The sequence below is a fragment of the Strix aluco genome, chromosome 8 (genome assembly GCF_031877795.1).
Source record: "Strix aluco isolate bStrAlu1 chromosome 8, bStrAlu1.hap1, whole genome shotgun sequence".
NCBI classification, from domain to species: domain Eukaryota; kingdom Metazoa; phylum Chordata; class Aves; order Strigiformes; family Strigidae; genus Strix; species Strix aluco.
The window spans coordinates 28,273,966-28,295,185 of record NC_133938.1 but is presented as its reverse complement, the minus strand read 5'-3'; the positions used below and the strand labels follow the sequence as shown (position 1 = coordinate 28,295,185).

Here is a 21,220-nt window from a genome sequence, read left to right as displayed (position 1 = left end):
CAGGCTCTGGTACCCACCATCCATCCGCCGGGCCACCGACGTGTCAGAGGGCAGCTGGGAGAAGAGGGGAGCTGCTGAACTTGTGCCAACATCCCGCACTGGAGGAGATGGGAAGCAGCCTGGAACAAGAAGCGTCTGAGCCCCTTGCGGCTGGCTGTGACTGTGCCTGGGGCTGTGGCGGGCCTGCCCTCCCTCGCTGCCTGCCAGCAGGGCCACCATGTCCCTGCCAGGACAGGAGAGGTGTGTGGGGCCACCCAAGAGTTGCAGAGGGGCCAGGCACCACCAGACCAGGAGCTGGGCAGAGGGGCTGGCAGTGAGGGTTTTGGGGGGCTGGGCACGGGTCCCGTACCTGCACGGGTCTCGGCAGAGGGGCCAGGAAGGCTCTCATAGACGTGCAGCTCCATGCGCAGGGTCTGCAGGAGCAGGCGGTGCTCCTCATACTGCTGCTGCAGGAGCGTCACTGTGTGCTGCAGCCTGCAGAGGGGTGACACGTGGGGCCAGTGCTGGCCATGCCACCCAGCCCTGCTGGCCCCAAGGCCTCAGTGCCCTAAACTTTACCTGTTGTTGTCCTCCTGCAGAGAGCGCCGCTCCTCCCGGAGCTGCTGGACACCCTCTTGGTGCTTGGTGAGCTCCTCCGCCAGCCTCCGCTGCTCCCCACGCCTCTGGCCCAGCTCTGCTTCAGCCTCCCGTGCCCGGGAGCAGGCAGCCAGGAGCGCCTCCTGCACCTGCGCCAGCTCTGGGGACAGAGAGCATGGAGGTGTCACTGCCACCCTGCTCAGCCAGTGCCCTCCTGGGCTCAGACCCGGGGTCCTGGTGGCCCGGCCCTACCTTGGGAGAGGTGGTCACACTGGAGCCGCAGGGTCCGGTTGTCCTCACGCAGAGCCTGGTTCTCCCCGCTCAGCTGCAGCCCCGGCTCCAGCGTCTGGGTGCAGACATCTCCAGGCAGTCCTGCAAAGCGGGACCCGTGCTGAGTGTCTCTCCCCAACACCTCGCTGTGCACGGGGCGAGCGCCCCCCATGCAATGGGGTGTGCAAAGCCTGGGCCCCCCCCCCGCAGCCCTGGCCCCCGTGCAGCACCATACCGCTGGCCTTGCTGGTGGAGGCCAGGCGGCGTTCGAGCTGCTCCCGGAGCCGGTCGTTGGTGCAGATGGACTCCTCGAGGCGCTGGCGCAGGCTCCGGATCTCCACCAAGTGTTCCTCCAGCAGGTCTGCCCCTGCCACAGCCGAGGAGACAGCTCAGGGCAGGGGTGGCTGTGCCACCTGCCTCATGCCGTCCCTACTATCCTGCCCCACACCAGAGCCATGTCCCGCAGCCATCCCAGTGCCAGGTCTCCTCCCTGCTCCCCCACACCCAGGCAGGATGCCCCCATGCTCCCCAACATGGACCTTACCCGTTAGCCTCTGGCTGGAGGGGTACCCCAACGGCAGGGCCCCATAAAGCGGCTGGCCGGGAGGGGGTACGTCCCAGAGGGCGCAGGTCTCGGTGGCCCCGGGGATCTCAGCCAGGCTCTGCAGCGCACCGTGTCGGCAGAGCGACGCCGGGGCTTTGCTGCCCTCTCCGAAGGGGCCCAGTGGGGCTGTGGGCTTTGCTGGTGCTACGGGCAGCGTCACACCTGTACACACAGGGCAAAGTGGTGAGGAGGAGGAGGAGCAAGGAGCAGGGAGGAAGAATGGGGATAACACACCCCCACCATGTGCTTTTTGCCCCCTTCTTGCTCTGCCCAACAGCACGGTCCAGTGTCCCCCCATGGTGATCCCCCATCATTGAGCTCCTGCCCTGGTCAAACCCCTTTCCCCTGAGGAGCAGAGGCTCTCCCAGGGCTTGCTGATTATGTGACACAAGTTGGAGGGTGTCAGCCTCGCTCCTACACAACAACTGACCAAAGCAGCCCTTTCCCAGAGGCCCTAGGACATGCAAGTGCCCACACCAAGGGCTAGTGCTGCCTCAGGCTGTGTCCATCCCACCCACCAGGTCCTCTCTATGTGAGAGCCACGTGTCCCCATTGTTCCCCAGACAGAGTGATGGGACCCAACCACAAAGCAGTAGCCACGGGAAGCAGGAGAAGGGCCAGGGCGGGACAGGCAGGTTAGAGGGGGTGGGGGGCCATGTGGCACAGCATGGCACGGCACAGCACAGCATGGCACAGCACGGCACGGCACACAGGGCAGGCAGGACCCACTCCATGCCAGAGGCACACGCTCACTTTCTCCCAGCTGCCTCCGGAGCACCTGCAGTTCCTGCTGCGCCTCGGCCAGGGAGCAGACGGGGGTCCCGCAGCAGCCCAGGAGAGGCGGGGCTGCGGGATGGGGGGGCTCAGCAGGCAGGAAGGGGGGCAGCCCGGGGGCCAGCACAGGCAGGGGGGCACTAACAGGTTTGGACAAGGAGTCAAAGTGAAGGCCTAGAGACGGGAGAGAGATGGAGAGAGATGTTAGCGCTGCTCTGGCTCAGCCTGGCAGGGAGTCCCCCTCGCCGGGGGCACTGGGGGCCCTGGCACACACCGAGCAGCCCAGTCCCCCTGCCTGGAGGCACTGCAGGCTGGGACGGCCCATGCAAGGTGGGTCAGATCCCAGCCTTGCAGGGCTGTGGTACCGTGGCAGAGCTCCCCGAGACGCTCCCCTGCAGCCCCAGGTGCTGTGTGCTCACCCCCCCGGCTGGCACTGGGGCACAGTGCCACACAGGCAGCCCCTGCTCAGGCCTGATGGGCACCTACTGCTGCAGGGATCCGCACGCTACAGAGGGGCTGCATGTCCCCAGCCCACGGCTGTGGCCCCGGGCACCCCACAGTACCTGCGATTCGGGCGGGCTCCTCATGGCACTGGCTGCACTCGCTGGCTGCGTCCCCGTCCGAGCAGGGCTCCAGCCCCTCAGACACGAAGGAGGAGCTGGTGGCAGAGCGGGATGATTCGGAGGGTGGGTGGCTGCTGCCCGGGGACTCACAACGCTCCTGCAGCTTCGCCTCCAGGCTCTCAATCACCTTCTCCTTCTCCTGGAGCTCCCGGCTGAGCCTGTGGAGGTGGCCCATCACCAGGGCTGGCAGGGCAGGGTGACCCCCATCCCACAGCCCTTCCTCGCTGTGCTGTGCATGACACCCCATTGCTGCGTCCCACCCATGCTGCAAGGCTGCCCGGAGCCATGGGGTGCCCATACCCAGAGCAGATGCAGCCCCAGGAACCTGGAGAGAGATCCCAACAGCACCCTGGACCCCCACCCCAAGAGCAGTGATAGCCCCAGGATGCCCGCACAGAGCAGGTCCCCCAAGCCCTCCCTGGAAATAGGTACCTCAGTGCCAGGAGTTCGTGGCTGGTTTTATCCTCCCCATCTTGTCGATCTCCTGAAAAATCAAGCCAGAGAGGAGCTAGTCAGTGTCTCCATGCCCCAGGCTGCCCATCCCCAAACAGAGCCAGGGCAGGACAGGACAGCCCAGCTTGAAGCAGGTAGCCCACAGGGCACAAGGTAGCCCCAGCCCTTCACAGAACCCATCAGAGCATCCCTTCCTAGCCCATCATGCCCAGTGTCCAGCCCCAGTGCTCTCCACCAAAGGTACTTACTGGTGCCCAGCTTGTTGCTGAGCCTCTCAGCCAGCTGCCTGCCCTGGGCCAGCTGCTCCCGGAAGCCCTGGCCCAAGTAGTAGTCGATGTCGGTGCCACGGAGAATGTCCTCAAAGGACCGCAGGGCATCACGCAGGTGCTGGGCCAGGCTGCGGCTCACCCCACGGCCCTCCCGCAGCACCTGCCGGAGGTGGGAGAGCTCGCGAGCCTGTGCCTGGATCAGCGAGTCGTACTTCCTAGGAGAGATCCACAAGCAGGGGGTCCACAGGGCTGCCAGACCTCCCAGAGAGCACAGCAGGGACAGGGTGCCATGGAGAGAGACGGCACCAACCAACCTCTGGGGCTCTGCCCCATCATGCAAACGCCCCAGAAGCGTGGCTGCAGGGAACACATCCAACAGGGACCCACCACCCTTGGGCAACCCCTAGAGACCCCCATAGCCCCCTGTCTCATCCTGATCCCCACAGCCATACCCCGGCCAAGTGGCAGATTGCAGCTCCTTGGGCAAAATGCCTCCAGGCTTGGTTGCAGGCAGCTGTGCCTCGAGGAGGGTGACGCGGTGCACGAGGTGCTGCAGGTCGCGGTGTGCCCGCAGGGCGGGCGGGCAGAGGGTGCTGTGGCCATCCGACTGCCAGCCCTCGTCCTCGTCAGTGAGGCTGTAGGCTGGGGAGGCCAGGGCCATGGGACCTGGTGGGGGCCGCTCGGTGCCAGAGGTGTAGCCACTGGTGACAGAGATGGAGCGGGCACGGCGCTGCAGGCTCTGGATCACCTTGTTGGCATTGAGTAGCTGTGTCTTGAGGTCCTGTATGTGCTGGTGCAGGGCTCCCACGTCCACCGGAGCCACAGCTTTCCGGGCAGCCTTGCCCGCCCTGGGCATCCCTGGCTGGCACAGGGACCCCGGCTCCTCGCCCAGGCTGGGCTCGCTGAATACATCTGGCTCCTCGCACTCTGCAGAGGGGACAGGGCACGGTGTCACTTCTCCACACCGGGTGGGTGAGGCACAGGGATCCCCAGAGACCCATCTCTCCTTACCGGGGCTGGTGGTCTCGTCCCGGTCAGCCTCAGTCTCGCTTCGCCCACACGTCTCATAGCCCAGGTCCTGGAAGTCCACCTGCACTTGCTTGCTGAGCTGCTGGGCGTGGGGTTCACCTGCTGGGCAGCCCCACCAGTTCAGGGTCCCCCTCGGGCAGGATTCACCGCCCCTGCCCCGCGTGCAGTACACTGCACAGGGCACACCAGGCTCAGCACAGACCGCCCCCCCGCCACCCCATCCCACTCGGGTTTTTAACTCACGGAGCAGGATGTGGTACTTCTCCAGCTGCTCAGCTTGCGCCCGCACCGTGGCCTCCGAGGCGGCGAGCTTGTCCTGCAGCTCCTGGCACTGCCTTTGGCCCTGCGCCACCTGGGACCGCAGCTCCGCGCCCAGCCCTGGCCAGCCCCCGCCAGGGATCGTGCCCTCCACCTGCCAGAGGGGAGACAGGCTGCGAGCTCCCCACTTCCATCCCCATCTCCTTCCCCATCCTAGTCCCTCATGCCCAGGGCACTTACATGGCTCCTGTCCCCTCCACCCGTGGTGCCAGGGCAAGGTCTCTTGGGCACATCATCCTGGGATCGTGCCTCCAGCGCTGGGCGTTTGGCAGGCACAGCTCCCCGCTCTGCCGGGACCCCCTGGCCATCCCCGCTGCCACCAGTCGGGTGATCCCTGAGGGCACTGCGGCTCTTCCGCTGCAGCCTGTGGGGCTCAGGGGCCAGGGGGGTGCCCAGCCCAGCCTCCTCCTGCTCCCCACTCTCCAGCAGTGATGTGGCTTCACCCATCTGCTCCTTCAGCTCCGCATTCTCCAGGCACAGGCTCAGCATCGCCTTCCTGGAGGCACAAGGCACCGTGAAGGGCAGGCAGCGGCTGGGATGCAGGGTACCCCCTCCAGCCACTGCTAGCCACTGGTTCCAGCATCCCAGGGCTCTTGCCTGATTTGGGAGACAGAGGAGAAGCCAGCTTCCTCCAGCTGTGCCTTCAGCTCCCGCAGCTCCTTTTCTGCCTGCAACTCCCGCTCCAGCATGGCGGGTGCCGTGCTCCCCATCAGGGTCCTTTCAGTGCCCCCACTTTCCTTAGGGGTCCGGGGACTGCTCTGGAGGAACAAAGACAGAGGGTGACAGGGATGTTTCCGAAGGGGCTAGGACACGGTCTGGCAGCGGCACAGTGCCCAGCTCTGTCACCCCTGTGCCCGGTGTGGTGCTGCCCTGACTCACGTGCTGGGTTGCCACGCCATGGGCTGCTTCTTCCTTGATGCTGCTGGTGAAGTTGGTACTGGCATCATCAGCATCTGTGCCTGTGGCCTGACCTAGGGGACAGCACAGCACAACAAGGCACTCAAAGTGGTGGCAATGGTGGCACTGCCTCTGTCCCCTCCTCCCTGGCGATGCCTGTGGCTGCTGTGGGCAGCCCCAGGGCAGGTGCCTTCTCTCATACATGCCTGGTGCTGGGGCACTCCCAGCAGGACTGAGGTCTCCCCACTGTCCCTGTGCCCTGCCACCCCATCTCTGCATGCTGGAGCTCCAACCCAACACCCTGTGCTGGCCCTGCACCGAGGGAGAGGACAGCCCCAGGGGCTCGCAGCCCCAGGGATGGCACCCACCCCATCCACATCTCAGCCTTCACAGCACCTCGCATTTGCTGCCCCAACACATGTGCGTACACACCACCCATCGTGCAGCCACTTCACAAGGCACAGCCAGCAGCAGCACTGGAGTCAGGAATCCTCGCTGGCACTGCCCCAACCTGGCAGGAGTTTGGGGGTGCACCCCATGCAATCACCTGCCCAAGCAGGGGCAGCTCAGGGGGGCACTAACAGCCACCCTGCCCAAGCCCTGCTGTCACATGTGGCACTGGGGTCTTTGCAAGCCCTGTGCTGGCCTTGCAGAGCTGCAGCAGAGCTAAGGGGACACTTATGTCCCACACCACAGTGCACGGGGAGCTTGGGCCCACCCTGCCCCACACAGCTGACCCAGGGACATGCGTTTCTGCTTGCACACAGCTCTGCTCCTGGCCCCTTGGTGCAGAGCCCTGGGTGAGGGCTTGCACCTCTTGTCTGGGCAGCTCTTCCCCCACGCAGCTGCAGGGCACTGCCTGCTCTTACACTCTCTTTCCACTGGGCTGGGACATGGGTGTACCCCCAATCTCTCTTTTGGCCAGGGAGAGGGGAGCTTGGACAGGACCCAAGGCCGGGGCTGCACAGGGCCAGGTTTTGCAGCTGCCTGTGCTCCGCAGGAGATGCAGCTACTTTGCCCATGGCCAAACACATCACTATCAGGTCTGGAGCTCCCAGGGAAGGCTGAACATGGGGCAGGAGAGCAGCCAAACATCACTGGTGAAGGAGAAGCCAGCAGGAAAGCACATGGCTCCTGGGAGGGAAAGCTGAGGACCAGCCAGGAGCACGCCTTGCAGCAGGCAGGTGATTGCACAGCACACAATGGTGGCACGCTCAGGAGACCCACTTGTGACAAGCAACTGCCAGGAGGCTGCAAAAATCAGGGGCACCTCACTGCTGAGCCTGGGCAGACATCAGCCTGCATGGTGGAGCCTGTTCACTGAAGCAGCCATGGCCCAGGGAACAAGGACAGCCGTCACAGAGAAGCACCATTGCAGGAGCAAAACGCTTAAGAGGCAGCTGGAAGCGGCAGCAGCAGCCCAGTGAGGAAGCAGGTCCCACGGGTGGCATCAAACATAGCCACAGGGCTGTGAGCCCCTAGGGACAGCACCTGCCAGGTAACAAAGCATCTAGGGCTACAGCTCGGTGCCTGCAGGGCGCTGAAGGCGAGGGGATGCAGACCCTTGCTGCAGGCTTTGCTGGGGGCTGACGGCCACGTGCAAGCTGGGTCGCTGTGGCTGAGGCCAGGGCAGGGTGGCTCACAGCCAGCACAGCTGCTCTGGGGACCTGGCAGAACCATCTCCTGTGCCAGAACACAGTACCCTGCTTCTCACCGTCACTCACAGCTCCGCACAGCTCCCAGCGCTCCAGGACTGGGTGCAGAAAAAGGGAGTGCAAAATCTCAACGAGAAAAAAAAAAGGGGGGGGAAGGAAGCTGGTGCTGGGAGAGCAGAGAAGGGTGCAGGTAGGGCTGGAATCCTCCATCACAGCAGGAGCACACCAGGGTGCACATTCAAAGGGACAGAGGCTGCTCAGCTCTCTGCATGTTACCAGCAAAGGACACAAGAGATGCAACCCCAGCACTGTTTTTCACAGACTCCTCTCTTTCACACCTAGCCTGAAGGTAAAGAGAATCAGCTGCATGGCTTGAAAATTGCAGGTGGCCCACAGGCACAGGACACCCAGGTGCACTGGCTGCACTGGCAGTCTTCACGCTGCTGGGAACAAGGGAAAGGAAGCAAGGTCCCCAGGCAAATTGAGAGAGGAAAGAGACCTCCACAAAGAGCTACAAGACAGCACAAAGCACTGCACAGCTGGAGAGAGGGAGCTCTCAGGCAGGGGATGGTGCAGAGAAGCGCACAGCCAGGGATACCAGGGATAAAAGGAGGCCCTGAGGAACGGAGCGAAAAAGTTGGGACACCTCAGTCTAGGACAATGCTTCCCTACGGGGCACTTACAGCAGCGATGCTAGCAGAGACCAGGGGCAGATCTGCAGCAAAACACACACGAAGAGACAGGAGCTGCCGGAGCACCAGCCAAGACTTCCCTCATGCCATGCCCATGAGTCTGCTGGGCCCTGGGCTCCACAGGACCAGGGAGCCAGCGGGGCATCAGCGCCAGGATGGAGGAGGGGAGGTGGGAAGGTAAGGACAGGGACACAAAGGCTCCTACACAGTGAAAAGCAGAAGGAGGAAGAGAAGATGGTGCTACACAGAGAAGGGAGAGGAAGGGAATGAGATGAAACACAAGAAATGAAAAGCTAACCACGTACCAGAGCTGCCCAGCAGCCCTGAGTTGTGGCCCGAAGGGACACATGAGAACTGCTGAACTCGCCAGGCAGCCAAGTGCGGACGCAGAGGCGCGGTGCCGACCTGCTGCGTGTGAAGGGAGGGAGAGCTGTGCTGCCTCCCGCCCTGGTCTGAAGCAGGGAAGAGAAGAAGGGGTGCAAGGCATAGGGTCGGTGGTGCCACGTGAAGCAGTCACAAGATGTGCAGCAGAGCAGTCACAGGTCCAGGTGGCACAGCCCAGCGAGACCGAGCTCTTCTGCTCCGCCCGCTCCCGGTTCAGCTTCCCCAGCAAGCAGAAACAGATGCTCAGAGGTACAAAATTTGCTCCTGCCACCTTGGGAAGTGACGGAGTATGAGACAGCTGATCCATAGCCCCTGCACATGGGAAGCGCTGGTCATCAGAAAGCTGCTGTTATTGTTTCTCAGCTGTCGCACCAGCCTCAGCACTCGCAGAGGAGGTGAAAGATGCCCTAGAAAACGTACATGGTGGTGCCAAGTGGGACTGTCCCCAGCAAAGCAGAAACAGGGCCCTGCTCATTGCCCAAGGGGTGTGTGGAGCCTGTGAGATGTGTGCATACAAGTGAGGTAGCAGACCCAGCCCAGACCCCAGGAGCAGGTACAGGTCTTGGTCACCCCAAACCATCTGTCAGAAAAGAGGAGGAAGCTCTCCCTTGAAGGCACACGCAAGCTAGGCTGAGACAACTTACAATTAGGGGGGAAAAAAAAAAAAAGACTCAGTAAAATCATCAATACTGGAGTAGGATTTGTTTTAAGCATAAAATGAATCGTTGGTGCTACACTCAAAAGACTTGTGTAAGGGCTTCAGGCAAGTGCCACCAGGTCTCTGGCTCTGGCTCTGGCACCCACTTTTCCATATACACCTTCTCCTTTTGGGCCAGCCACCATCAACCCAAGAAGGGGATGTCACTGGGTAAGAAAAACGGTGAGGGAATACAAACATTCACACTCATGCACTTGGGAGATGATAGAGAACATCTGGTGTTTCCTTCAGAGAAAGGGAATCTTTATTCGGCCCATGGGGGTGAGTGGAGAAGGGAGAGAGGGAAATCAACTAAAATGGAATGATTTGAATGTGCAAATACATCAGTGGCCACCAGGGTGGGTCAGACAGGAACATACACGAGACACAGGTGGATTGCACTGATCGCCGTTTCCAAAGCAGCACAAAAATCAAACAAAAAAGCCCTGCACAAGTTCTATCGTACCATTGCTAAGTACCAAAGCAACCCTCCCAGAGTCAGTGAGACAGGCTCGCTCAGTTAGTGAACCGTTTCCGTGGCAGGCGGGCGAGCGCCAGTGCTCAGAAGGCATGCTGGGGTAGGACTCTCACACGCTCCTGTTCCCCACCTCCTATGGCGCCCTGTGTCTCCAGCCTGCTCAAACGCTCCAAGCTTCTTCCAAGAGCTTCTTCCAGTTGTCCCCGGAGCTCGTGGACCCCCTCCAGCTCCACCTGCAGAGTGTGGTCTCTTGCAGCGCTAAGCAGACACGCCGCACAAAAGGGAAGAGGGTTAGACAGGCCACAGCAAGCGCACTCCCACTCGGCCCCTCCATCCAGGACTGGCACCTGCTCCAGGCACAGGCCCCGCATGCTCCCCAGGCAGCTTGGCCACCTCTCGCCTCACCTCTAAACCTCCCCAGCGCACAGCCATCCCCCAAAAAAGCTCCAGCCCATGGTAGGGGACTCCTAGTCACAGCTGTTCTTCAGTACTTACCCAAGCACTCCACTTATGTGCTCTCTTGCTATCAGGTAGCTCAAATATCCCAGAGGCTGCAGCCCCGTGAAGGGCAGGGATTAGTGCAGAGGACAGAGAATGCAGGCTGTACTGCGCTGCGGGACAACCGCCTGGGACAACCTAGACAGATCCTTATCAACCCAACAGTTGGTTGGGAATTTGACAGCAGCCTCTGAAAGGTGGCCAAGCATGGGTGGGAAACTGAGCTGGGACGGGATGAGCCAGGGAACAGAGATGGAAATCCCAGGGCCTGAATAAGAGGTGGCAATGGGGGGAGTTTTGGCAGCATTTAAAGCTGGCCACTGGAACCTCTTCATGGGAAGAAGGCTGCCTAAAACCTGGACTCCCAAAGCCACGTGCCTGATCCTTTGCTTAGACTCCCTCTTCCCCACTGCGGGCTCTCAGACTTGCAGAGCGATCACTGCTTCAGGGCCTGCCCCAGCCGCGGAGCAGGGCAGCACGGCTCCACCTCAGCCTTGCTTACCTGTCTGGGTGCGTGTGAAACTTTACCAGGCTGCCGTAGAGCTGCCTCTCTGCCTGGAGAGCCTCATTTAACCGATTCCTTTCAGCCACCAGCCCTTCCAGCATCAGTAACAACTGGTTGGAGAGAAGAGACAGAAATCAAAGGAGGTATCTGGCTGCCCCAGAGAAACAGAGGCATCCCCTTCCTCTCTTGTGTCCCAAGTGTTCGAGTTGACCAGTGTCACCCCTGGACTCCCAAAAGACTCTGCCCTTGAGATAAGTGCTAAAGGGAGCCAATCCTCTCCTCTGTATTTCCCCTAGTGTACACAGCCAGCTTCCAAGAACAAGCACATCTCAGCATATCCAAAGGCTGAAAACAGCCTCATAACTGAGCACCAGCAGAAATGTGAACACACCCAAGCTTGCCCCACAGGGCACACTACCTGCTGCCTTCTGTTTCCAGTAGCCTCCTGTCCTCGTGACTCCACTAAGGCCACTTTCTCCCGAAGCACCAGCACTTCTTGCGTCAGCCTTTCCACGGCTGGAATTTCTTCGGGATCTACCAGCTGCATCTGCAGATCCTGAAAGTCAACAGCAGGAGAGCTCAGTGAAGAAGGGATCAGTAACAAGGACAGCTGGACCTTCATAATCCTCCCTGGAACGCAACTGCCAAAAGTTTCCAGTGTTTGGAAAGACCCAGGTCTCCTAAGGAAGGAATGCCAAAGCACGCAGAGTGTGTTAGGCACAGACAACAGCCTGGAGCAAGAACTCAGAAGGGACACAATGCACTCTGTTTAAAGGACTCTAAGAAGGGCGTTTGGTACACAAGAAGCAAAAAGCCAAATAATAATACTCTGGGGGTTGGGGTCTTTGCTTTCTGGTCAAAGTAACACAGAGGGCTGTAGGCAAACCAGCAGCAATACCATCCACGGGCAGCCAGCCACATTACTCTGAGGATGTGGGGAAAGAAGAAACTCCTCTGCAGCCCTCCCAGGCGGAACCGGCCCAGTAGAGCACGTTCTCTCACCTTGATGAGGTCCTCTTTGATCTGGATGGTCCTGGTCAAGGACTCTATATCGGAGGCCTGCACCTGCAGCTCTTCCTCCTGCGTGGCCACAACAGACTGGAGAGCAGCGAGCTCCCGCTAGGGAGGGAAGAGAAGCCCATGAGAGACTTCAGAAAGCCAACACCCCACTGCAAGCTGCTGCCTCATTTCTCTCACTGGGGGTACCCTCACAATAGGGGGGTCCAAAACTTCCAGTGAGGGGCAGCCCAATGGTCTCCCGTAAGCAAGGGAGATGGGCACAGGCTCCATCACAAGCTCACCCTGCTTTCCCTTTCCTTCTTTGCCATCAGCTCCAGCTCCTCTTTGGCATTAACAAGATCCTTCTCAAGTTCTGCTGCTGACATTGTAACTGCAAAGACAGCATGGTTACTGCAGGGAAACCGTGCATCAGCTCTGACCTCAGTATCAGACGGAATTCCTCTTCGGCAAGGTAAGTCCACAATGCTCGTGCTCCCCATCACACTGCTTCTTAGTAAACACTATTCTTCCCTGTTTGATCCTTAAACAGCAGCCCAAAGAAACAGCAACATCCCAGGCCTGCTGTCCCACCCCGGCAAAGTTCAGGTGTCCTGGCCCCAAGGCAAAACCCAAGCCAGCTGCACTTGTCTCAGCCCAGCCTGAACTACGAAGTCAAAAACCCTTCACTGGACAGCATCAGCTCTTGAGCAGAAGCACCTCACCTCAAACCCAACACAAGCCTCTCTCTTTCCCATATTCCCATCCCCAAACATCCCTGAACCATCACCCAAAGGGGAGGCACAGCTTTATTTGAAAATACTCACGCTTGCTCAAAGCTCTTTACTCTCTTCACAGTTTCATGTAACCACGATTCCCCCACATCAAAAAGCCCTGGTCACATTTGGGGACCTCAAAAGAAGCTGTCACCACACTCACCTCCCTCTGTCCTGCAGCTGCTGTCCCCCTGTGGGGGTCCGGCAATGGCTGTAGCTCCACAAGCTCTTTGCAGTATTTCCTGAAAACACAAAAGCGTCCAGGTTTGCATCTTTATGGGGAACTTAGCACTTGCAGTTACCCCAGAGCTCCAGGATTGCAGCAAAGCTGTTGGCTGCTTTGTTGACACATCTGAAATGTGAGAAACCAAAGAAGGGGATCTAGCCAGGCAGTGGGGACAGGTGAATTGCACCCAACCTAGAAGCTGTATGTGTGGGCAACAGGGCGCCGGCCTTGTTTTATTTGGCACTGGGAGGTTGCTGGCAGCGAGTGTCTTCATAGTAAGGATTAGACAGGTTTCACTCAACTGCAGCAAGCCCATCTTTCAGCTGAGACTCTACAAAGGCCTACATCTTCATCCAAAGATGTGGCCCAGAGGGACCATGCAAAAAGGAAAACACAAAGCTTGGCCCATACACACATCCCTGGAAGTCTCTAGAGCTCACTTTGATCCTGGGAATAGAAACAAGCAACCTGTTTACAGCTGCTTAAAAACGTTCACATGTCAGCTCACCAATAAACCACTAACAGCTGCTCAAATAGGAGTGTGGCATATGTAGCCTTGAAGCTGTGTTCAGCCTCAAAGGGGTTTTAGCAAAGCTGCTTTAAAAATACCAACTCCAATTGTGGAAGAGACAGTAAACAGCCAGCAGGCTCTGCCAAGAATTAGTGGGACCTAAAATTAGCTCTCCTGTCCCCTCCAGAATGTGACAATGTCAGGGAGGGGATTACAATACAGTGAGGCAGCCCAGCCCAAGGAAGGACTGGGTCAATGTTGGAAGGTCAGAAGGTGAATTTTTTTCATACTCTCACGTGCCCTAAGGACCCAAATACTGCTTGATCAAAAGAAAGGAGGAGATACTGAGTGACAAAGGCTGGTGGAATCAACATCAGAACATCCAGGCAGCATTTCTGCTCCTCAGTTTCTTCTCTTCCTCCTATAGGAAGTCTCTTCCCTAATCCCACTTTCATTTCTATCATTCTCTGTGGTGCTCCACTCTCTCCCATTTCCTTCTGTGGCAATCAGTTCTCTCTGGAGCCCCAAGGCCACAGGCAGACAAACACAGTGTACGATTCTTACTTGTATGGGCTGTTTGTCCTGCTTCAACAGCCTGGCACCAGCCAACTGGGTCCCGACAGGCTCCTTCCCCAACACATGCTGGCGTAGGAGTTGTAACTCGCAGCTCCTTTCAGCCAAAGCATGTGCCATCTTCTCAGCAGCCACCTGATTGAGCAGGAAAAATAGGGGAAGGTAGGACTGTGACCAGGGGTAAGATCCCTGTCCCTCACCTTCCTTAGAGACTAAGGGAAACCATCTCAATATTTGTCACTTTAGACCAGAAGCTCTGCAAACCAGCCGGAGAGCTCCTGGCCACTCACAGCAACTCCACTGCAGCCCTCCCATCTCTACTTGTCAGACAGCCACAGGAAGGCTCAGCCTCTCTACTGAGAACAAGCTCCTCAGTTTCTCTCACCCCACTTAAGAGGGGAGAATGGACAGAGGACAGACACCGAGCAGAAGGCAGCGCCTTGGCCTCTTAGCTCCCTTTTTATGAATGGAAACTTGATGCAAAGTATTTTGGGTAACGCTGAACTGCATCCAGTGTGCAAGAGTAGGCAGAGTAGGAACTGTGGCTCTTTAAGTGGCATTTACATGCCCAGGAGCATGCACCAGTTTGACCAACATGTAAATTAAGAGACAATGAGCAGAGCTTCCTCAGGCTTCTGCACTACACAAGAAACAGCTCAGAGTCGTCCTTTCTGGTCTGGTAACGCCCACAGGAAGCAGCGACCCTCCCATGGCCCCTCTGCTGCCCTGAGCCCGGGAGCACAGATATCTAGGAGGATCTGCACCTCCTTCCCCACCACACACACAACCCTGCCCAGCCACTTAATGACAGGGACCTGACACCTGAACACTGCTAGAAGAGCTGTTGCTTCATAACTGCTCACACATGACAGGTTGAGACCAACCTAGAAACAGCTCATGGCATCTCATGCGGTTCTTCAACACTCAGCAGCTCCACCAGGCTACACCAACAGCAGCCAGAGAGCAGCTTCTGCTTGCTTAACGCAAGGCAGAGCCATCCACCCCAGCCCCCCCACTGCGGCACTGCTACAACTCACTCTGCTCTGCTGCTCCTTGGTGCTCAGGGCCTGCAGCAGCTCCCGGATTTCAGCATCATGCTCCGTGGTCTGATGGTTCCTGTCACTGAGGAGATCCTGCAGCATCTTCTCCTTGTGCTGGAGACGCAAGCACAGCTCCTCTGCTATCTCACTCTGTCCTGGGCCCAACTTGCACAGCAGAGTTGCTGTAAGCTCCTGAACAAGGGGGAGGAAGGGAGAGATGGAGAGACATTGCTACCATCAAACTGCACGCTGTTCAAGGACAGCTCTTCAGCCTGGGTGTAGCCAAGAGCAGTGTCTCAGCAAGTGCAGGTATTTACAGGTGCCAAAAGCAGTCAGCATCCAAAGCCCTGGGCAGAGGTTCAAGTGCCCTCCTCAGAGGCAGGCAGCCAGGGTGCTCTGGTTTGGGACCACTCTCTGCAGACAAACTGGCTGAAGGCTCAGAAGCCAAGTTGAGGCCTTACCTCCACTTCCTTGTTCCTGTCATGCAAGCAGGTCTGCAGCTGCTGGATGATCCCCTCCTGCTCCTTCTGCCTGATGCAGGATTTGGCTTCGATCTCCTCCTTGAGCCACTGGAGGTTTTGGCAGGTTGCTGAGACCTGCTCTAGTTCCAGGGTTTTGGCTTTCAGGAGGCTCTCCAGGCTCTGAGGACCACAACAGAAGCAGATCAACCAGGGACAGAGACTTTATCCTGAATTAAACAGAACTGGAAATACCAGTCTCTCATGCCAGTGGAGTCACATATATTCACCCATCCTCTCCAGACACCACACTCACCTCTACACCCAGTCCAGAAACATGAGTGACCCAGGAACTTGCCCTGCACACAGGGCCAGAGGAAGGCCAACACCCTGCAGCCACTCTCCCCAGCAACAACCAGAGCATTCACAAGAAGGTTTGTCTAGCACCACATCACACCCAGGTACAAGCACTCACATGAATGGTGGCCTCGTTGCTGGATAGGACATTGCGCAGTCTCTCCAGGTCACTTCCACGCTCCCTTATTGAGAGATGGAGCTGTTGCAGCTCTTGCTCTTTCTTCTCCAGGGCACAGAACTTCTCATCCACTGCTCGCTAGGGTGAGAGGGGTGATCACTCAGAATGGGGCAGTAGGGCTCTGCAGCCCACCACTCACTGGGGGGACACCTCAGCTCTCCCTTTCAGAGGATTCCTCTGGAAGGCTGGGCCATGGAGAGCATGCAGAAGACACGGTCACCCCTGGGGTCAGCCTGGGCTGTACCGCTGATGGTAGCCCAACGGCTGAGCCTCAGGGAAAACTGAGACATCCCCAGCAGACTGCGCTCACCTCCAGAGCATCATCCCTGTCGCTGACTCGCTGCTGCAGTTTCTCCAACATGGCATTCATGGCTGCAGGACTCTTGTCCGAGCTTTGCTGGCATTGCAGAAGCTCTCTTGATTCCTAGAGGTCACACACACACATGCTGCTAGTACAACTGTCAGTCCAGAAACACCCCAGAGAGCAGCACAGGAGAATCAGGGCTAACTACCTCTATCCTACACTTGCTCTACCTCCCCCATAAAAGGATGGCAGAGTCCCAGCACCTGGGGCTGGTTGACTAGTGTCTGCCAGGGCTCACCAGGCATTGCTGTGGGCTGAGGTACTTGGACACCTGTGCCTTCTCCTCATCTTGGGAGCCCAGAAGCATCCCTTTCCTTCCCTTCTTCAAAGGGCATGAATGAAAACTACAGACTGACTTTTGCATGGCCGAATACCTAAAGGAGGAGCAGGGGCCCTGGCTAGTTATGATCAGCTTGAATCTTTCTGCATCGCACCTGCAGAAGCTGTTCCTTGCGAGCCAGATGCTGACTCAAACGGTGAACTTTCTGCTCCTGGGCCTGCAGCTCACGGCATTTCTCCCACTCTACCGTCTGGAGCTGCTGAGCCTTGTCCTGCAGCTCTGCCTGCAGCTGCTGTACCACAGCACGCAGCTCCTGCAAGGGAAAAGCACACACCTTGGCAGTCAGTCCTCAACACACCTGTAAACAGCAGGCCAATCTGAAGAAGCCAAGAGCAACAAGGGCTGTGCGAAGAGCCAAAAATGCTCTGCAATACTACAGCTTTCACATCTCAAAACACACTTCCATGGTGATGAAGTCTGAATTTATTTCATCTCCCAGGGTATCCATCCATCTAAACCCCTTGCTCTGGCCACAGGCAGAGTTTTACAGTCAATGACAGCTAACCTGTGCAGCAGTGGACATTAACTTTGTAACATCACAAAAAGAGATGGGACATTTGCACCAAAGACATACAAGTGACAACATATACACTATCACGTGTCTTTGCTGATTCTAAATCCTCAGATATGAAGCTAAGGAGGCTGGAGAATTCTCCCTGCCACATGTCACATGGGGTTAGCCAAGTGTGCCTGGACTGGTGTAGGCAGAAATGATGAATGAGAGCAGAGTACTGACTACATCAACGTTTCTTAAGTCATGTAAAACAGACTTCCAGGCTAAGTGCTCGTCATACCTGGTTGTGTTTCAAGGCTGCCTCTTTCTGCTGCTCCTCCTCATGCACCATGGTCTCTAGGAGCTGGGTTGCTCTCCTGGCTTCAGTCAGTTGATGCTCTTTCTGGCGCTGAGCTCTTTTCAGTTTCTGCACCTCCAGCTTGGTGCAGAAAAGCGTATTCTGAAGATCTAGCAGTGACATTTGCTGCTCCTGGGATGAGAGTGGGCTCTCTGACATCTAACAAGAGTGGGAAGCAGAGAAACTCAAAGAATCACTTCATGAGAGGGATTTAAAAATCAGGATCCCTGCAGAACGAACCTGATGTATTTGAGGCTTTCCAGTGACATACCTGCAACTGTCCCAGGTGGCTTCTGTGTAACATGTCCCGCAGCTTGCCCATTGTCTCATTCTGCCCTTCAATGATATGGTACAGCTCTTCTGTCTATGAGTCAAAGGACAAGAAGCTCAGTCATTGGCAAACCAAGCACAAACCCTCCCATCCCAGGCCTCCAGCATGGATTACGATGCATGTCAACACCGCATGAAAGTAAGAGCTTCGCAAGAGTAATTTAATGAGATCCAGGATGCCTAGAGATGGCTTAAACATTCCTTTTCAGTCACTGCCCACAGGACTAGCACACTGTCCTTTATCGGTGAGCACCACCCTGTCCACCCAAAACCATTACCTTACTCTCTTTGCTCTTCAGGACCTCGTTCAGACTCTGGATTGTACAATCTTGCCTTTGCGATGTTTCTTGGACAGATTTTAATTCAAAATTCAATTCATTCAGCTTTTCCTGTAACAACTGAAGACAGAAATATGTTGTTTTTTTCATCCTTCCTAATGCTCTACATAAACACCCTTAGGAATCCCACTCCTTACTCAAATCCATACAGCCCAGGTGTTCACCAGATCAAGATCAACGTGGCTCCCTCTAGAGTCTGTAAACACTGTTTGAGCTGGGTGGAGACCACTGAGTAAACACACAAAGCCTTCAGTCCCTCCGCAGGACTGTTCCAGTGCTTCTGGTCCCTCCAATGCAGCCCCCACGTGCAGGGGAGAGGTTCCAGGCTTGGGTTCCCATATACTGCCTCCCACATACTATAGGAGAGTCTTACTCGGACTGCCCAGCAGCCTTCCCAGTTTCTATCATTTGTTTCTGTTCCCTTAAGAGAAAAGGGGCTGCTTCAGCCCAAAAACCTCCCAAGAGTTCTGGGGAAAAAAAAAAAAAAAATCAACATGGAGAAGCTACACATTCTAAAAACTGTCCCCTTTGTTTCTGAGGTCCTCTAGAGCATTGCAGCTGCCCCTTCACAATCTTCCAGCGCTGTCTCTTACTATCTCCGTCGACCACCCAGGCACTCCTGCAGCAACTGCTGGTCTAGGTAATTTTACATTTGATCAGAGCAGTGGCTTATGTAGTCTCAAGTTCTGGCTTCAGCACAAGAGAGTCTAGCCAGTGCCAGCATGCCAACAGCACGGCTGCAAAGCAAAGGGCAGTGTCTCACTAGTCTCTGGGGCTGGTTTACAACCTGAGAAACTCTTGCCTTTGACATTTTCACCCTAAAGAGACTACCACCTCAAACAGTTTTAGGACAGTTCCCTGCTTTTCATTTCATAATGTTCGTGTTCTGCATTCAAGCAACTGCCTGTTACCATTTCTAAACGTGCCGCCTGTTGGCATTCTTAGTCTTGGATGATATGCATCTTTCTTGGAACTTACTCAAGCCTCAATTTCTTAAGGAGCTGGTGCTGCCACATGATTTCCTCATTGTACACACCTGTCACGTTGTCTCTTCTCTAAGAGACACTCCCTTTAACCTGTTTAAACACATCCAACTGCATTTACTGGGCCTTGGGCCTCTATTTCACTGTCAACCTTTATGGTCCTGGCAACTCCAACAGCTTACACCTGTCCCCAGATTTAAATAAAGATCCCATCCCAACAGTTTTTCCTATTTAACCCATTTTCCAAGTGGGTATAATTTACTTTAGAGTTCAAGAGCATAACTAAGAATATCCACCCACCCCTTGCAACACGTGCTAAATTTGATCTGTCTCAAGACAACTCAGATGTATGTTCCTTTCCCAAGAAAGCTTTTCAATCAAAATGAAAACAGGACCCCCTCTGCACTGATCTCCCTTACTGCTTGAAAAAAGAAGGCAGCTGTCTCAAAAGGGAGGTGCCCTTCTCTCCTGCATCAGGCTCAGCCCGCAGAAATCTAAGAGATGGGGAAGTAGCCTCATGCAGCTCTCCTTCACCAGCTCCTGGAAGCCTCACCAGGCAAGTGGGAAGTTCTTCCAAAAATAAATACGGAAAATTTACACAGCCCAGCTGCAGAAAAAAGCAAATGCTTTTAACTCAGTCTGGCAGACAACACCACTGAGAAATCATGCATCAGCACACACTCTTACTGGAAAGAAGGTGCAGATGCCTGTCTCTGGCCAGGCTAGGAGGCACCCTCCAGTACTAACTACATCAAACTCACTAGGCACTGAATTTGCTGTTCATGAAAAAATACCTTGTTGGCAGCTTCAAACTGCTGGATTTTACCCTGCAGCTCTGCAACACAGAGATCGGGCACATGCTCCCCTGCTGCCGGGTCACCTGGAGCCAGCTGCTGATGTTCATCCTGCAAATTCTGAAAAAAGAGCAGAGAAATGGCTCAAGTCTTGCACTGGCTTCTTCTATTCAGCCGTCAGCCCTTACAGACCTTGCAGCATGGACTTAAACATGCCCTACTGGGCTTTTCTAGCTGTCTCTGAAACATGCTGCCTGTGTGTCCCTTCACCTGAGTGATAGGCTGACAGCTCTCTGCCTGACCTGCCAGAAGTGCCCTGCCGTACCACGAACCCAGCAGCCTGTCTGGCTCTAACCACTGTCTGAAGGCTGATGACAGATCTGCTCCACACACCCAAGCCACATCCCTGAAACCTCCCCCCCATTCCCGTGTGCCCCACTGGCAGCTTCAAAAAAGCATCAAAACCAGCACCTTCTTCCCATGTTCTGCCAAGCTCCTCTGTGCTAATCAAGCCCACAACCTTCAATCCTTCCCACCAGTCACCCCCTGCTCTGAACCCCTCCACTTGTGATTCTCTGGGCTCTCTTCACAGCTCCCCATGCTCCAGCACCCACACCGTGTGCAATTCCCTGCAGTTCCACAAACCACAGCAAATTCAGTGCCACAGCTGTGATTTTTTTTCATGACACATACCCATTTATTGAGGAAACAGCCTACTGACACGTGGCCTGCCAGACCCTGCTGGTTGAGCACACGCTAATCCCTTGTCATCCCTTCTTACTGTTTTGCTACCTCCTGCACAGTGAGTTGTTAACTCCTTAGAGCAGCATTCAAACCCAGCCACCCACCTCAGGCCTCACAGGACTCATTAAGTATTCCTGAATTTCATCAGTGATATGAGATCAATTGTACCAGTGTCTGTTTTAAGTGGGAGCCCTGGCAAGCGCAGGCTTGCAGTGCAGAGGCTACAAGAACATGGCAGAGCTTTTCTGAGCACACACAGGAGGACAGCACAGGGAGAACAACAGCCAACTCTGATAAACCCTGTCAGACTGAATCCTCATCTTCAGCAGCCACAGAAACACTGTCTCTGGGAAAGACAGGCAGTGCAAGTGAGCTTCCCCCAGGCCTCTGCATTGCCCCTCACATACAGAAGCTTCCATACAGAAGCAATGCTTCCCTTTACCCTAATGTTTTGTTAAGATTTTACTGAAAATTTGAAGTCAGAGCAAATAATTTCAAATTTGCCCAGACAGAAGGCTTCAGATCAGACAGGGAGAGCTGCTGGAATCTGTCCCACAGCAGCTATTTCGCAATAAAGTTGACGAAAACAAAAAAAAAACCCCCACACCTTTCCTCACAATTTACATATTCCAAATTAAA

General features: G+C 56.2%; 1 protein-coding gene across 12 annotated transcripts in view; it reads right to left on the bottom strand.

The window, feature by feature from the left end:
* PDE4DIP (phosphodiesterase 4D interacting protein) overlaps positions 1 to 21,220 on the bottom strand; it is a 34,556-nt gene that overhangs the window by 1,917 nt on the left and 11,419 nt on the right. For 7 of the 12 annotated variants that reach the window (XM_074832839.1, XM_074832836.1, XM_074832833.1 and 4 more), the window contains 32 exons: positions 19,838 to 19,957; positions 18,001 to 18,120; positions 17,664 to 17,756; positions 17,336 to 17,551; positions 16,636 to 16,794; positions 16,148 to 16,261; positions 15,778 to 15,915; positions 15,306 to 15,485; positions 14,842 to 15,036; positions 13,796 to 13,939; positions 12,658 to 12,736; positions 12,024 to 12,112; positions 11,725 to 11,841; positions 11,141 to 11,278; positions 10,720 to 10,832; positions 9,850 to 9,977; positions 5,796 to 5,887; positions 5,514 to 5,674; positions 5,097 to 5,412; positions 4,842 to 5,010; positions 4,581 to 4,700; positions 4,022 to 4,496; positions 3,549 to 3,784; positions 3,280 to 3,331; positions 2,788 to 3,005; positions 2,204 to 2,398; positions 1,391 to 1,612; positions 1,082 to 1,213; positions 829 to 948; positions 559 to 736; positions 350 to 474; positions 18 to 119 (listed from right to left, as the gene is read on the bottom strand). In XM_074832839.1, the coding sequence (XP_074688940.1) occupies positions 18 to 119; positions 350 to 474; positions 559 to 736; positions 829 to 948; positions 1,082 to 1,213; positions 1,391 to 1,612; positions 2,204 to 2,398; positions 2,788 to 3,005; positions 3,280 to 3,331; positions 3,549 to 3,784; positions 4,022 to 4,496; positions 4,581 to 4,700; positions 4,842 to 5,010; positions 5,097 to 5,412; positions 5,514 to 5,674; positions 5,796 to 5,887; positions 9,850 to 9,977; positions 10,720 to 10,832; positions 11,141 to 11,278; positions 11,725 to 11,841; positions 12,024 to 12,112; positions 12,658 to 12,736; positions 13,796 to 13,939; positions 14,842 to 15,036; positions 15,306 to 15,485; positions 15,778 to 15,915; positions 16,148 to 16,261; positions 16,636 to 16,794; positions 17,336 to 17,551; positions 17,664 to 17,756; positions 18,001 to 18,120; positions 19,838 to 19,957 (5,056 nt within the window). The remainder of the gene's footprint in view (positions 1 to 17; positions 120 to 349; positions 475 to 558; positions 737 to 828; positions 949 to 1,081; positions 1,214 to 1,390; positions 1,613 to 2,203; positions 2,399 to 2,787; positions 3,006 to 3,279; positions 3,332 to 3,548; positions 3,785 to 4,021; positions 4,497 to 4,580; positions 4,701 to 4,841; positions 5,011 to 5,096; positions 5,413 to 5,513; positions 5,675 to 5,795; positions 5,888 to 9,849; positions 9,978 to 10,719; positions 10,833 to 11,140; positions 11,279 to 11,724; positions 11,842 to 12,023; positions 12,113 to 12,657; positions 12,737 to 13,795; positions 13,940 to 14,841; positions 15,037 to 15,305; positions 15,486 to 15,777; positions 15,916 to 16,147; positions 16,262 to 16,635; positions 16,795 to 17,335; positions 17,552 to 17,663; positions 17,757 to 18,000; positions 18,121 to 19,837; positions 19,958 to 21,220) is intronic. The other 5 variants (XM_074832830.1, XM_074832835.1, XM_074832831.1 and 2 more) reach the window with 3 other exon arrangements.